Source organism: Palaemon carinicauda, chromosome 30, assembly GCF_036898095.1.
Source record: "Palaemon carinicauda isolate YSFRI2023 chromosome 30, ASM3689809v2, whole genome shotgun sequence".
Classification (NCBI taxonomy): domain Eukaryota; kingdom Metazoa; phylum Arthropoda; class Malacostraca; order Decapoda; family Palaemonidae; genus Palaemon; species Palaemon carinicauda.
The window spans coordinates 26,662,519-26,680,473 of NC_090754.1; the positions used below are offsets into that span (position 1 = coordinate 26,662,519).

Genomic DNA, 17,955 nt, shown 5'->3' on the forward strand with positions numbered 1-17,955 from the left:
TCAGGATGAAATTCCTCCAGTGGCGACTCAAGTCCCGGTGGAATCAGGCTCTCGATTCCCCGGACATCCGGATCCCCATGGGATCAGCGGAACTGACGGATCTCGAATGGTGGGTGTCAGACAAGAACCTACAAAAGGGAGTGGACCTTCTTGTCCTCCCCCAGATTTGATGCTGTTCTCAGAAGATTAAAAAAAAGGATGGGGGCTCCATGTGCTGCACCACATGACCTCAGGCCTCTGGTCAAAGTCAGAAGAGTACCTCATGGTTTACATCAACAAACAAGGAGGTACTTTTTTGCAGCCCCTGTCCCATCTAGCAGTAGAGATACTGAGATAGGCCGAGCTTCACTCGATACCACAATCAGCACGCTTCATTCCTGGCAAGAGAAATGTGCTCGCCGACAGCCTGAGCAGAGCATCTCTGATAGTGAGTACCGAGTGGTCTTTGGATCATCTAGTCCTGACTTTGTGGGGTTTTCTGACGGTGGATCTCTTCGCAACGGCGCTGAACTTCAGGCTCCCGTTGTATTGCTCACCAGTTCCAGACCCCAAAGCGCTCTGGCAAGATGCATTCCAATAATGGTGGGACACCATCGACGTTTACGCCTTTCCCCGTTCTGTCTTATGAGGAGGGTAATCAATGCGCCTTTTGGATCCAGTGGTTAAAAGCTATCGCACAGCCTTGAGTGTAGCCTTTAAACTGAAGGAATGGACATTTCCTCATCTTTAGAACTTTCCCTCTTCATACGAAGTTATGAACTTACCTGTCCTCAGTCGAACGTGGTTCAAGTTCTTCAGTCCCCAAAAAGACCCCCGCACAAACCATTACGCTAGGCAACAGTTTACAACCTAACTTGGAAGACGAGATTCGTACTCACCTTGGCCACGGCAAAACGAGTTGGTGAATTTCATGGTGTCTCGCATGATGTCGCCCATTCAAGGTGATGGGAAGAGATAAGCTTCAGCTTCGTCCCTAAGTTTGTTGCAAAGACTCAGAATCCCGGGAGTTTTGGATCCTAGGTTCGATTCCTTCCGGATAACGAGTGTCCGCTCTGTAACCGACGGCCTAGATCATGTTACTATGCCCAGTAAGGTGCTTGAGGCACTACTTCAAGAGAACAGCAGCAGCTCGGCCTAGAATGTCCTCACTTTTCGTCAGCAACAAGAGGAGGATTATGAAAAAACACAATCTCTGCATGGATTAGCAATGTCATTAACTTTGCTCTGAATCCCAATCCTCCTCCATCACGTCATCTCAGAGCCCATGATGTCAGGGGTGTAGCTATGTCCCTGGCCTTCAAAAAGAACTACTCTGTGATGCAGGTATTACAAGCTGGCATGTGGAATTGGCGAAATAACTTTCACAGCCCACTACCTACAAGACATGACACACAGGAACCTCGATACGTTCTCTACAGGTCGTGTGTTGGTTGCACAACAGCTGATTTAGTACCTCAACCTCCTTATTGGACAAGTAGCAGAAGGATGAGGGCATTAGTTACCCGGGTCTTAGTCTGGAATAATGAAATGTTATGTCTGGCTCTTTTCCTTTCTTCATCCTCGCCTTCCTTGGGGGAAATCAGCAGCCTCCCCTTCCTTAGGGAAATCAGCATCCTGGGTCCTCTGCACAAGCTGACCTCAAACTTCTGCAGGTAAACCATTGCTCCCGTATGTACCTAGTATTGTCCCAATACTGTTGCATCGCCATACCTTGGTGACGTGGTATTTGGAATATCTCGGGCCCAGTCATTTCCCACAAGACTCAGAATAACTTTAACCCGCTACTAATTCTCTAATTATTGAGTTAGTCATCTAAACTACACTAGCAAAGGTTACAGTACAATGAGTTTTGGGTAAGAGTTATTTAAATAATAATTATTCTATGGGATACTAATTTCTATAATTCACCAAGGTTAGATTCAAGAAAAATAACTTTTTATAGAAATATTTTACTGTCAAGACACTTATGTACAGTACACCTTAAACATCAAAGTAACATTTTATGTCACCAATTTATAAAATATAGTTTTTTGATGATCTTAATTTTGAGCTCTTAAGTCTAGACCTATATATGGCACAATCGTGCTGGAATGACACAATGAAAGGCCCATCAATAGTGAAGACATTTTTTTTATTTCAACTGAAATCCTGTAAAAATCCTTCCATGTGAGGTCACAACAAGTTTTCAATAGTTTTCACATAAACACTATCACAGTTTGCCACTTTAAAAAATTTAAGGTTTCATGTGAAAACTATAATTATCATAGAAGGATCTTTCAAATTTCTCCAAAATATAGTTAGACCTAGACTATATGTTTGTACTCAAAATTGATACTGGATATCTCCACAGTATCATACATTCAGAACCCAAGGAATGTTTCTGAATGATAATGTTATATTTACAATGTTATGAATAACGCTACAGTTACCAGATTAAATATGAAGTTAATTTTATATGTTATGTCAAATTCCATGTTAGAATTAATTTTGACAAGATCTATAAATAATACAGAAGTGATCTAGAACACTTCCTTGGGTCTGAGATACAGAAAAGAAAGAGGGACTACCTTTTGTCACTAAATACATGCAAATATCAATACATAGGGTTTCACATTACATATTGAAAAGAAACATCTAGTTTACCAGGAGCTATGCTTGCTACAGTATTAAAAAGAGAGCTGGTTTTGGTGAAACAAGACCTGGGATGACTAACACATTTGGTCCTTTGTAGCTACATTCACTTAAGACTTGGCACTGAATGGCCTTCCTTTTCCTAATGCTTGGCCCTGTGGACCTCATTCCATGAATAAAAATAAAACTTATGACTTTTACAATATTGTCATTATGAATCTATTTCAAGAGCCTCACTCATGGTATCATCAGGCTGCAAATTTACTAAATCATCTGATTCCATCAAGGTCTTGAAATCTGGGTTTTGTGTTGATGTGTTGGTAAATTCCATCCCTGATATAATATGGTTGTCTACTTCAATAGCAGTTTCCTCTTCACAAGGTTCTACTAGGCATAAAGGTTCTATAGAAAGAGGAATATTGAGGCCAGTTGTGCTCCCTTCATGATCTTGGACTTCTAAAACCATGCTCTTATTTGTAGTGATCTGATTGTTAGACGTCAGGTTTGCTGAAGATTCAGTTGAACCAGTCGATGGAATCCTAAAGAAGAAAAAATTTCATTTAAGAAAATATACATAAAGTATCAAGTGGAAAATAAAAATTGAATCGTGTAAACAAGCTAAAGAGAAAAACTGAATTCATGACTAATCCTAACTTTTAAACAAGCTATACAGAAACACCGAATTGATGGCTAATTCTAACTTACAGAAAAACCAAATTGATAGCTAATTCTAAGTTCCAGAGAGTATACTTTATATACATATAGTTTTCTGGTAGATTTAGGTCTGGAATGGATAAAATCCTTAACTAATATGTATGTATGTATATATATGCATATATATATGCGAGTGTGTGAATAAATAACAATTATATAAATTTTGAATGAATATAGCACCCAAAAATGTAACATGGAAGTAAAAATTATTTTTGTGATAAGGGAAAAATGTGCAGCATGTTAGAACACAACATGGCCTTGGGACTAAGAAGATCTTACAGTGCCTTAATTAAAAACCAAGTAAAGATAATGAGCATTTTAGTCTATTGAATTACAACTGCATGGTGTGCAAAAGGAACTAAAATTGGAATGGATGGAATTCATATTACTTTGGCCTGGTATAGAATTACCTGTCTAGAAAAATAGGAAGGGTAATAGTCTACGTGCTATGCTTCAAGTTGCTATATTTTCTTAACAGTAACGCCAAGTGACGCATAGAAAGTGTCATGGGCCAGAGATTACAGGCCAAATTAGCAAATTAAATGAGACTAATGTTTCCAACCTCAGTTCACAAAATATTTTTGGATGATGACAGACAATTTCCATGGTGTGAATTATTTATCAGTAAGAGAGGAAGAATATTGTACTTCTATCATCTTGATATTCACCGTATGTTATTATTATAGCCATTGTTGAACCAAGAACTTAAAAGTTCACCTGGACTGTCCTCAGAACCATCAATCATGGATATCTATACAAAACAATATATACTCTTGACCACATTATTATAATTGAAAAAAATTATTGTGAAAAAATTAATCCTTTTTAGAATAAGAGGAAAGACTTGCACTTGACTTACTAATAATGCAACCCAAGGACTGCTAAGTATTTCTTCAACAAGTACATGTACCATTATCAAACCTATTATAACCAAAGCTACGATAATAAAATTCAGTTATATTTGATCTAAACAAAAACCTATCCCTGGATCCAACACAATGAAAACATATATTGATATTATCTATAGCTTATTCTTTAATTTACTTAATCTTCACCATCATATAATCTAACCCATACAGTACAATCTCCTACCTATCATAAAACTAGCCAAGATGTCTGTTTTATAGATAAACTGGATATCTTGCATTTAAACAAAATATTTACCTGTGGCAAAACTGATTGGATTGTTGGTCATCCTCCTCATTATGTATTAACTTTTCATCAATGGATGACAGTGGGGATGATGTACTGGAGCGGTTGTTTTCCATGGAGCAGTCACTGACTCGTTCTGAAGAGTCGTCACAATCGAAAAAGGTTTTTTCTGCAAGCACTCCGGGTTCCTCATTCCCTCTACAAAGACAAGGTTTAAAGTGTTACTTCGTTGAGCAAATCAAGGGATAAGTTTTTAATTACAGCATAACTTGTTTCTCCCACCAACTTGTGGAACCTTAGGATAATGGTTGAAAAATTATGATTATTATAAATTAATGTAGTGTGCAATATCATTTGATGTAAGGAACACTCATATGTCTAAAACAACTAGATTCTACCAAATAAAAGCCTATGATCATTGTTCTTTTATATTTCAGTAGATCATAAACCCATAATCTATGGCTTCCATTGACTTTGTTCTCTCCATAAGGTAGCAGAGGCTTCATATATTTAGTGTATTATTTTTTCTTTATAGGATACTCTAATACAGCAATGTAGGTGACCATGCAGAATATGTATCTAAGGCTATGCATATGGATTTTAGGGATTAAAAAAATCATGCACAATGATTGAAAGTTTTTGATTTAATATGTCTAAATGTACTACTCTATGACATTTTGAAAGTAAATATCTGTCTTGGGCGAGTTTTTTATTTGTTTGTGTGAACTTCTATGTGGTTTAATGGTTGGCTTCATGCATGTTAGTCTTAACCCTGGATAGGTACGGTCCTCGGACACCCCTTTAAGGGTATACTCGGACGCGAACGACCCCGACGCCAAAAAAAATTCTTGAAAAATCAGTTTTTGCAGTAACCTCCTTTTTTCTTTTGCCAAAAAAAACTTCAATGAATGCTTAAAACAACTGTAAAGATAAATACTACTCATCTGCAGAAAAACTATTTATTATAAATATTTTAAAAAATTAAGTAGAAAAAAAAAAAGACCTGACATAAAAATTCATAAAAAAAAAGTTTATACATATATACACAAATCCTTTTAGGAATTGATTCTTGAATGTTTAGGACACATCTTGATGTATTTTGGATGAAGTCAGACCCATGGAGGTGAAGATCTGAAATGAGAAAAAAAGGGTAACTTTTTTTGGCCAAAAAAAATTGTCCAAATTTCATGAATTTTTTTGGGTACCCAAATGAAATAGGAAGTGGCTAATTTTTTTAGGGAATAAACATATGTTATCCTAAAATAGAAATATGTAAAAAAATCTTCATTATTTTGTAAATTACATTTATATCAGGGGCCATATCTAAAGGTAATTTTTTGAGTACTTGGAAATTTCGTAAAAAAATACATATATTTAATATATAATATGATATTTATGCAGGTAAAAATATACCAAAATATCACAAATTCTATAGGGAACAAGAATATATATAGATAGGGCAGCTTACGCTTCGGATATGTCCACAAAATGGCCGCCAACCACACTGACTCAGACTCCCTAATCTGCCACTTGAAATGTAGGAAGGGTATGTAAATTTCAAGGTGTTATTTACTAATCTAATTATTATTGGATATGCATAAAAATTGTATGGTGGGTTGCTGGATAATTGTCGATTATTTTACGACTATAAAATTAAAATTCTGACCCAAAAATTTTTTTTTGAAGGGAAATAAAATCGAAAAAAAAAATGTAAAACAATATTTCAGCTAAAAAAATTTGATGATATTCAATCAAAAAAAAAGTAAACAAAATTTTCCGACAAATAAACATCTAGAGGAATCATTACTCTGTGATAGTTCCTTAGTACGTAGTAATTTTGAAAGAATTGGGAAAAAACGAAAAAATGGCAATCACCGGAAAATCGAACACATACCTATATATACGCCATATCTGGCTAAAAAAAAGATAGGCATGGGTAGCCAGATCATCTAGAAACACTTTCCAACACTATAAAAATATAAGTTTTGCGACACTACTTGCCAATTCCTTACGGTAACATGACTAAGCAAAAAAATGCAAAACAAATAAAAAGGGGCACTCGTGGAAAAATGGCCATTCTAATATACGGCATTTCAGAAAAAAAAAATTTCAGCCACGTGCTAGGCAAACCATCAAGGCATATTTTCCGACAAATAAACATATAAATGAAATATTACTCTGTGATAGTTCCTTAGTACGTAGTAATTTTGAAAGAAATGGGAAAAAACGAAAAAATGGCAATCACAGGAAAATCGAACACATACTTATATATACGCCATATCTGGCTAAAAAAAAATAGGCATGGGTAGCCAGATCATCTAGAAACACTTTCCAACACTATAAAAATATAAGTTTTGCGACACTACTTGCCAATTCCTTACGGTAACATGACTAAGCAAAAAAATGCAAAACAAATAAAAAGGGGCACTCGCGGAAAAATGCCCAACATTCTAATATACGGCATCTCAGATAAAAAAAAAAGACATGCACGTGTTAGCCCAACCATCAAGGCACACTTTCTAACACATAAACATGAAAAAAAAATCAATAATATACGGCAATTCCTTACTACGTAGTAAATTTTTACACATTGAAAAAAAAACAGAAATTGGCAACCGCAGTTAAATACCCAATATACCAATAACTACGTCGTATCTGACAAAAACAAAATCACGCATGGGTAGCCAGATCATCTAGACACACTTTCCAACATTAAAAAAGCAAAAGTTTTACGACACTATTTCGCAATATCTTACGGAAAAATGACTTGGCAAAAAAATTAAAAAAAATTAAAAAGGGACACTCGCGGTAAAATGCCCGACATTCTAATATACGACATCTCAGATAAAAAAAAAGACATGCACGTGTTAGCCCAACCATCAAGGCACACTTTCTAACACATAAACATGAAAAAAAAATGAATAATATACGGCAATTCCTTACTACGTAGTAATTTTTACAAATATTGAAAAAAAACAGAAATTGGTAACCGCAGTTAAATACCCAATATACCAATAACTACGTCGTATCTGACAAAAACAAAGTCATGCATGGGTAGCCAGATCATCTAGACACACTTTCCAACACTAAACAAGCAAAAGTTTTACGACACTATTTGGCAATATCTTACGGAAAAATGACTTGGCAAAAAAATGAAAAAAAATGAAAAAGGGGCACTCCCGGTAAAATGGTCCTCGTGGTGATGAACGACATTTTAACTAAAAAAAAAAACATGCACATGGTAGCCAAACAATCCACCAAGACTTTCCACAACTGATAATCTATACAAGTTGCACCATTCTACGACAATTTCATAATACGTAATAACTTTGATAATTATGCAAACTACCTCAGAAGGGTAAACTCGGACGCGAACGACCCCGACGCGTCTCAGAAATCGGGGAAGGAGTACAGCTACAGCAATGCACATCTGGACACTACTAGAGCGTGTGGGGGAGACACCTCCTGCAGGTCGATCACCCACAAATTCAGTCACAGGGGTGAGTCACGTGAGAAAAACCTGTTTTTTTTTGACGCTCGGGGTCGCAAACGACCCACCGTACCTATCCAGGGTTAAATCTCATATCTGTCTAAAAATGTTGGAACACCTGGACTACTAACGAATTAGATTAATGGTAATAGCAAGGACAGATAGATCAGGTTTTTACAAAAATTGATGTACAGCTCTATATTCACTATATAGTTAGACTGCCACTTGTTTATGGAATTCATTACACTGTTCTTGGTCAGAGGCTTAGGGAAAAGATAAATTCACGAAAGAATTGTTTTCAAAACACCCAATGAGTAATTGAAGCATAACACACAATATGTAACATGCAACTAATTAAGTATTTTTCTAGAAAAAGAGTTCAGTTGGTGAAATGTGAAACCTTTGTCAAGTATTTTCCATTTACTCGTGAACAAAGGTTCCAGTATGATTTGAAAAAAAATAGTAGGTGTCCCTGCATTTTTATCATATTGCAAAGGCATGTTTCCTCTAGGGTTATCGCTACCTTTAACTTATTAATATTTATACTAAAATTAAGATGAAAAGAATTCAGTTAAATTCTTACAAATAGCCTAACTGTTATCATTAAATTATGCTTATTTTTATTAAAAACAGAGGATGTCACAAATACAGAAAATGGAGATATAAGCCTACATTAGAATAAATGAACCCTATCTAGGAAATCTGACTATCTTTCATTAGAAGAATAATCCTAGTTGGCTTTACCCGGTATAATAAAAACAATAGAGTGCAATACAGTGATACCTCTAGATACGAAAGCTTCTGCTCACAAAATCTTCACGCTGCGAAATGAGATGGGAAGATTGTTCAGACTCGCATTGCGAAAAATGTTTCATGCTATGAAATGAGGTATGGTACGAGAGCCCGGCTGCCTCCAAGACTAATTTAAAAATTTGCGCGCCGCCACCTGTAAACTCGCCACCATCCTCCCGCGCTCCCATTGGTTATATCCCTACTTGGATGCTAGTTACCATCATACGATCCTGCTCTCCTTTTAGTCGGCATCTATCCCATCATGCACCTACATAGCGTCATCTCCCACTCATTTTGATTCGGCAGTGGTATTGTTCAGATTGAATTCGTGTTTGCGATTTCACTTTCGTGCTTTCACGTACTGAACTGTATTGTGTTGCGTTATTCAACTTTTGCGTTATTAGCCATGGGTCCTAAGAAAGTTGCTGATGTGCTGGAAAAGAAGAGGAGGATGCTTTTTATGGAGATGAAGCTTGAGATCATAAAGAAGACGAGGCTGGCATACAGTTAAATGTGAGCGCCAAGGAATATGGCCGAAATCCGTCTATGATAGGAGTCATACTAAAACAGAAGGAAGCCATCAAAGAAGCAACACCTCTGGGCATGACTTTTCTCCAGCAAGAGGAGCCACATCCATGAGGAGATGGAGAGACTGCTGCTTTTATGGATTAAGGACGAGGAAATCGGTGGAGACAAGATCACCGAAACAATGATCTACCTGAAGGCCAGCGCCATTTTCGGTGATCTTGTGCGTGCTCAGGCCGAAGAAGATGCAGAAGAAGGGATATTGAAGCAGGCACCCCAAGAGTTCAAGGCTTCACGGGGGTGGTCTGAAAAATTTAAGAGACGATCTGCCATTCATTCAGCGGTGCGGCATGGGGCGGGCCGACAGCTTGGACACGAAAGTAGCCGAAGCTTATAATAGACTGCTCATTTAATGTGTTCTTTGTATCTCTTAAGAGCTCTAAAATTAATTAAACTGCAAATTTGAAGTTGATTTTTTCAGTAACTAAAGTGTGAAGGAGTTAATTCAATAAGACGTCTCGTCTAACATTACCCTACCTTTTAATATTCATGCTTGATTTATGACATGATATGGATTTAATCTTTCACAAGAAATATATAAATAACACTTATAAGTTTTATTCAGAATAATGTAATATGTCTTAGTACTGTATTGTTTTCTTGTTCTCTCTGAATTCAATGCAGATATCAATTACAGTACAAGGTCACAGCATATGATGTAAATTAACTAAAAATTTTATCAGCTGTTGATGTAACAGTGGAACAGAGTGAGAAAATATTGAAATGTAAATTAGTAAAAAAATTTTTATTTCAAAACTATAAATGTCTGGATCTACCATATGCAAGAGTTTAGAAAAAAAAAAATTGCTTAGTTTATCACAAGTAAGACCAATAATTAGTCATGTAGAGAGCTATATCAGGGCAAGTTACAAATTCTGCGAGCCAAAAGTATATTCCAGTAGTGGATCTCATTCATAATTTTTTTAAAAACAGAAAATATGAAACCAATAACAAGTTTTACAGTATAACCATCTAAAAAGTAGCCATGAGATCACATGTTAAATAAAGGAAGTACACTTATTGTCAGCATACAGTGTTTTCAACTCTACTATTCATCATACCATTGCACATACAACAAAGATCTCTGGTAATATCCCTGTTATCATATAAGAAACAACTATTAGCTGTAAAGCAGCACTCTTGGTGAATTACGAAAAAGTTTAATGCATACAAAGTAAGATGAGGTAGCCACCAATTAGGACTTCTGTTACAAAGTGGAGTTCATTTCCATATTTAGAAGTCTTCAAGTACTACGTATTCTATTCAAGTACCTGTACTAACTTTTACTTTTATGATTTTTCCATATCTAGTTGCTCGCATAAAGATATGCTATTGAAATGTACCTATTATTTAATTACATACCCTAATGACTAAAGGCAAAACATTGTTTACTTAAAGATTAAATCATTACACAATGTGTGGCTTTCAAACAAAATGTTTATACGTCAGTGATCTAAGATTTCAAGTAGATTTCACCTAGAACAGGAAATTTATAATCTGAAAACTGAGCAGCACATTAAACAATACACTCTAGAGGGCATAATAAGCCTTAGGAAACTAACTAAATAAGGTATATGACTGTCTTTCAAAAGGATTGCTACCCTTTATATGGTACTTTACAACAGAATTGTCTCAGAAGGCTAGAATCTTCCCTGAACATACTTTAGTATGTAGACGACATTGACGAAATCTAGGACGTACTGGTTCAGGATTTTGCTCAATGTCTCCAGACAGCATAAGAATTAATGATAATAAAAAAGATACATCATACTTTAAAACTAAATTAACAAGAATAAAAAAAATATGGATAAAATGACTGATCAAACCCATAGACTATAGAACAAAAAAAAAAAAAAAGACAGAAAATCTGATTAGCATTGAGGAGCCAATACAAAATGCAATGCTAAATACCCTTAAGGATAGCCACTTCAACTGAAGGGAGGACAGTAACGATGGTTTTGAAAAGAAAAAGTATAAGATAAGGAAAAGACAACCTCTTGATAAACCACCAGGCATCCATAGCCATTCTATTAAGCCTACCCAACACATCATTTAAAAATAGTGGAAGAAACAAAAATAAGAAAGAATAGTGTGCCCGAGTGTACCCTATGTCTATTTCACACTCACTGGGTTTACCTGGCAATAGCTTACCTAATGACATAAAAATGTGTAATAATGCTTTCTACCAAAGCATAGAATAAATTGGATAATTTCCTGACTATTATGGCTTTGAAGCCATTGAAAGGTGAATTATTTAAGCTAAAATAGCAAGCACTATAACACTGACTAAAATACGGTAGCTAGCTATGTTGCCACACGACAAAAATAACAGTATGATTAACTTTCTTCACCTCTTTTTATTGCTTCCATCTGACCCTATATTAGTATAACCTAATACTGTTTGATCTGGGAGATCCCTATGTACATTGAACCTATCCTGAAATATACTCTTTGCCTTAAGAGGCAATGTATATCTTATGCATACTAAGTTTTTCTTTACACACTACTAAAAATTTGATTTCAGAACACATACCTAGAATATTAAGTTAAAAACTTGATAGAATGACACTACCATCAAGAGCCTCATGAGAGGCGTGAAAAAAAATCCTAACAAATATACTATAGTACTATTCCAATGAAATGTTAACTTCTTGCTTCTTTGACAAAGAAAAAATGAGTTTTCCCAGAATAGTGAGCACACAGTGCAGTACAGTAGTAGTGTATTGAGCTACACTAAGTTAGTCATACACATCTGCTTTTGAGTTCTAATCTTTAAGTTTGTCAACTCAAGTTCTATTTTCAAAGATAATACTGTATCAAGATGAATGTTGGGCTGGGCTTATTGAAATAATTTAAGTTTTATTCAACAAACTACAACTTGAATAGATAAGATAGCTGTAAGGTGAAAATTTTGAGGATTCTGACAAATTTTTACCTATCATTATATTTCCCTTTGTATACCCCCAAAAATGTGTTTATCTGTTTGTGTTCATCAGGATTTCTTACATGTGAGTTATTCATCAAATATACCCAACTGCAATCAATGCCCCAATTCTCAAGAATTTACAGTGCAAATCACTTTTTAGGCAAGCTTTCAATCTAACTGAAGAAGTGAACAAGTCTTGATCATTTCCTTGACTGCCTTTTCCCAGAAGCTGAAAAGAACCACATATGCTATACTCCACAGTTAGATGTCCCTACCCATCGACAGCTTTCAAAACTATGACTACAAAGAGACAGCGATGCTTTCTTCCAAATTGAAAAGTAAAGTTTATGCCTAAATATCATGGATGATAAAGTCAAGGAAAGCAAAGATTTATGCTCATTTTTTTTTGCCAGCGGGAGACTACTTTTAGAAAATATGAAGGTCATAGTAGATCTGGATAGTGAAGAATGTATCTGAAAACAGACACGCTGCTCTGTATTCAGATCTTAACAAAAATCCTACTTAAAGGGAACAAAGTTTCCAAGCACTAGACAAAATGGTATTAAATGATGGATACTTCCTTGAGTCTTACAATTGCTTTTCTAGTCTCAAAACCAACAAGGGATTGATATTCACTCATCAACCATAGCTTTGTAAATCAATTCCTGCAATATTATCTATTCCAGATGGAGTATTTCAACCTCAGGAAATGGGACACATTGGTATCCATTGCTTTGAAAAATCCCTATGAGGTGAAGGCGTTTAGTTTCACTTCCTTTGTTTCGGTTAGCCACAACCTGCCAAGTTTTTCTCCTATACTACCTTGTGTGGCTGCTTGGGCTCACAGCCACAGCATTAAAATGAAATGCTACATAAATAAGTAGGTTATCATGGAAGCAGCAGTGATTATTCCTTGCCCTAATCTGAACAAACTACTCCAGCTTTGCCAAAAACCTTGAAATAATCTATTGGGAGAATTCAGATCAAGAACTGTCATCAAAAGTGGTTAATCAGGGATAGAAAAAGGCACGATCAGCTGCATGGTTCAACTTGCAGTAGAGAAGATGCAAAGACTAATGAAAATAATTCATAATTTTTGCCAAGCTCTTACAGCAAAAGCTTAGCAAAGCCAATCAGGCAAGCTGCAACTCATTTGGCTCATTTTGTATAGCTGTGCAATCCAACACCTTTCATATTCCACTTGCTTCAGATGTGAAAAATATCCTGCAGTTGTGACAACACATCAAGAATCTGGAATTAGAAGTTCTCTCACTAAACCTACAAGCCTTAGAAACTCGTTGCAAGTAGCACATAAACTATCCAGAGCATCTTACAATATTTTTGGTTTTGAAGGCTTTTGACCTTACATATATTGAGGCAAAATTGTTTCGGTGACGTATGATAACAACCATAGTGCCATAGTCTCAAGACACAGAGAGACTATATCCCTTAGCCATAGATAAAAGGATATACAATTTTCATATGAGACTTGTATGTGAAGTATTGTGTAGTCAAGTCACAAACAAAATAACAGAGTTGGCTACATTTCCTGAAAACACAAAGTGCTACTAAAATAACACTATGCTTATGTTATACATAATGAATATGAGGTATTTGATACAGGCTTTGACAAAACATTATGATTTCTTTGATCAATAATATAAGATGTCTTGAGTTGCTGTACTATTTATACGTGTCCACTTTCATACCATAACATAGTATAAGAAGGTAATAAACAAAATCGGATTATTTTCTATGCTATTGTTCTTCATCAGTCCCCAATTAGAGACAGTCTCTTTTCCTTATTCCCCTTATGAATACAAGCAGAAAATTTCTATGCTACTATGAGCTAACCTAAATATTTGTTTATAGCTTTGCAGACACGAATTAAACACCTACATGGATTCTGCAAAAGCCTGCTTAATATAATCAAAACAATGCACCTTTCAAAGAAGTAGAATATTTGTAGAAAACTACCAACTGACACAAAACTCAAAAGCAATACTCTACTGGCAAGTGAGGCATGGCACACTCCCTTCCTATCACATGTCTATTTGAAAAGAAATATGATGAAAACTACTACAGCCAATGTAAAGATTACAGAAGATAAAACTACTGACATTTACCGTATATAAAAGACATCTGTAAAAATCAGAATAAAGTAAACATTTAATGCTAGAACAGGAAATGTAACTAACAATACACACGTAAAGACCTCTCCCATAAAATAATAGTTAAGAAAATACACAGAAGAAAGGTTTTCTAAAGCATCGACTAAAGATTGCCAAAGTAGTATAAAGCACTAACATTAAATTTCATATTGGCTAGCAACAAACACATAACATACAAACAAGGCAATTTACTTTCAGTTCATTATAGTGCATTTTACATTACTGTAGTACTCTATTTCAACATAGTTTCCCATGTTATCATAACTCGCACATACTTTTTGGAAACTTGAACAAAGAATTTCTTTAATTTCTTATCTAAACGTTTCTCCTTAGATAAGAAGTAACTTTTTTAGCTTTCAAAATAATGTTTTTTAAAAAAATCCTGTAATTTTGTTGCAACTAAAATATGGCTAAAGATATTAAATTAGAAAAGGATCAGTATAATACCATAAAACACGACCTGGAAATACCTGCCAACCATCATACTCATTATCTTTATTTCTTAATGAAGATTATAATAAAAGAGTAGCCATTAGCATACACACAATGCCTGCAGAAAGATTTAAAAAATTTTCCTTTCACTGGAAAAAGGCATATGTTGCTCAACTACTGAATAATAAAAGCAAGTTAACCCACAGTACCATTTATTTTTTGCTTCATCAAAAACTTTACTTTAACAAAGCTTATACATATGTTGCATAAACATTACATATGCATCAATCTTCTAGTGAAAAAAATAAGAAGAGAAAAATTAGGTAGCTGTGGCAGGACAATGCGTGTCTTTATAGTCTCTTCAGCCTTAATGAATTGACCGAATAATTCTTGGCTTCTGGCAACGAGTTAACAGTTACGTTGAACTCTTTCTATATGAAAAGGTTTTGCATGATTATACATAAATCTGGTGCCACATTCCTTGCCAACATCTATCAAGTCTTGCAGTGTTCAAGGAACCTCCACCCGCTAGTCTTCATTCTCAAACTGGAATGAGCAACTTGCAGCTTTTCCCAGGCTGGACCTAAATACTTCTTCCTCTCTGTTGACTCCTTTTGCAAGTGATAATAGGTCTACCACTCATTTTTATCACTTTCAGCTAAGTATGCCAGAGCAACACTTAGTGGAGGGGTATGACAACTTGTTATTATAAATGCTTGAATGTATGGTTTGTATTTCTGATCACTTATTTTCAGGAGTCTCTTATAAAGTCTTCCAATTAATATTATTTTAAGGTTTTCTCATTATACTTCCGGTAACTAAGTGACTCTTAGCCATGTTTTCCTTTGTTTTTTTAGCTCCAAGATTCAGTCCTTTTCTATACAAGATTGCTAGATCTGTGAATTTCATCACCTTTTTTCCAGAGAGGCCCCTTTACCGTGTTCCTTTCTGTCAACGACCATACAATTCGTGATTTTTTTTCTTTTTCACCCAGACAGGTCACTATTGCTTTACAGGGCATGAATTGTTGTAACTGTCACCCTCCATAAGAATTGTTGTAACTGTCACCCTCCATAAGAAATAAATGTCTCCCCAAACCCACCTTCATTACATCGAGGCTTTTAACTCGCAAGACTAAGCAGGATCCATGAAGGCCAAGTGCCCAGACATTTGAAAGTCCAGTATCTTACCTCCGTCGTTTAGTCTAACCATATACAATAAAAGTACTTCTTTAGAAAAGAGTGCCTCATTCAGCAAGATGAACCAGGACAGTTATAAACTGTGGTCTCTGTAGCTTTTGTCTGGACTGACTTAGAAAACTTGCCTGTCGAACAAACCCACAATTATGCTCTTTCTCTTAGGAAGGTCATTAAGCCTTAAACTAAATGGTCTTCAAGGCAGTGAAGTTGTATCTAAAAAAGAAAGGCTTTAGTATAATACCCTTTGTCCAAGGATATCCTTCAGGTAGCTTACTACAAATAAAGGTAACAATTTTGGAATAATTTTTTTTCAATATGCAAGAACAATTTGTAAAAAAAAATATAGAATTAGCTTCTCTATAGAAGTGAGATAAGAACTCCTATCAAAAGCTGATTACATACAAGTATAGAGGAATACCAACAACAACATGACCTGTACCTAGCGCAGATGAAAGGCTGCCTAAAAGGCAGAAACATGAACCCTGAGAAATAACAGAAACATGTCATATTTAAAGTCTGCACAACTTCCCAAAGGTTGTACAAAGTTTGACACACAGCTTGCACAGAAGAGGAAAGGACATCACAGAATGTAGAAGCCAGTGGAAAGAAAAATGGGAAAATATCATTGGACAGCACAAGGCATCAATAATAAGACAGCTTATCATAAAGATGATTGAAGTGGGATGACCAAAACAGTGACACTAATTGTTCAATGTTGTGTTGATATTTATCCATATTGACTCATTAGGGGTAATTTGAATGAATTACTACCATTTGTGTCACGTGGTGGGCCGGGAAATCGGGTAAAACTCGCTGATAAGAGACTGATGTCTCGCCAGGTAAATCCTCGGACAGCTAGGTAGCGTCAGGTTCCGATTTCTTTTATGGCCTCTCGTGGCATGGTTGGTTTCGACCTGGCCTTTCATTAGAAAGGGCTAGCGTTCGATCCCAAGTATGAGGTAGAAATTTATTTCTATTTGAACACGATGTTGTGTTGATATTTATCCATATTGACTCATTAGGGGTAATTTGAATGAATTACTACCAATTGTGTCACGTGGTGGGCCGGGAAATCGGGTAAAACTCGCTGATAAGAGACTGATGTCTCGCCAGGTAAATCCTCGGACAGCTAGGTAGCGTCAGGTTCCGATTTCTTTTATGGCCTCTCGTGGCATGGTTGGTTTCGACCTGGCCTTTCATTAGAAGGGGCTAGCGTTCGATCCCAAGTATGAGGTAGAAATTATATATATATATATATATATATATATATATATATATATATATATATATATATATATATGCAGTGGAACCTCTACACACTAACGTATCTACATCTGAATTTTCCAACATCCGAAGTAAAATTCGAGCAATTTTTCGACTCTACACCCAAATTTTATTTCGACACACGAAGTAAGCAATTTTCGTCGTACCGGTTGTATCCGAATTTTTCGACACGCGAAGTACAATTCGAACACGTTCCTACTCTACACCCGAATTTTTTTTCGACACCCGAAGTAAACAATACCCGTGCACGTAGATGGTACTCATAGCGCCGGATGTATTTCTTATTTCCGCCGATAGAAGGCAGCATTTCTACCTCGGAGGGACCCTCAATTAGCGTGGCTTGGGACATCCCTCTTCTCGTCGGCTTCGTGTGGTTGTGCCCTGTGCGTTCTGCTATTAACTGTGTTTTAATCGTGATTTTTTACGTTCATCCTTTTACAGTATTTTACGTAAATCATGGGTCCTAAAAGGCTTAGTTTCGCAAGTGGTAGTGGTGAGAAAAGGAATAAGGAAATGATTTCTTTAGAAGTAAAGCAAGGAATTATCGAAAAGCATGAGCGTGGCGTCCGTGTGAGTGAA

At 35.9% G+C, this 17,955-nt stretch overlaps 1 protein-coding gene across 10 annotated transcripts in view; it reads right to left on the bottom strand.

Annotated features, from left to right (window-relative positions):
• Positions 1 to 1,933: 1,933 nt before the first annotated feature.
• tim (timeless) overlaps positions 1,934 to 17,955 on the bottom strand; it is a 251,784-nt gene continuing 235,762 nt past the window's right edge. For 9 of the 10 annotated variants that reach the window (XM_068353514.1, XM_068353513.1, XM_068353516.1 and 6 more), the window contains 2 exons: positions 4,510 to 4,695; positions 1,934 to 3,170 (listed from right to left, as the gene is read on the bottom strand). In XM_068353514.1, the coding sequence (XP_068209615.1) occupies positions 2,843 to 3,170; positions 4,510 to 4,695 (514 nt within the window). In that variant the 3' untranslated portion in view covers positions 1,934 to 2,842. The remainder of the gene's footprint in view (positions 3,171 to 4,509; positions 4,696 to 17,955) is intronic. The other variant, XM_068353520.1, reaches the window with a different exon arrangement.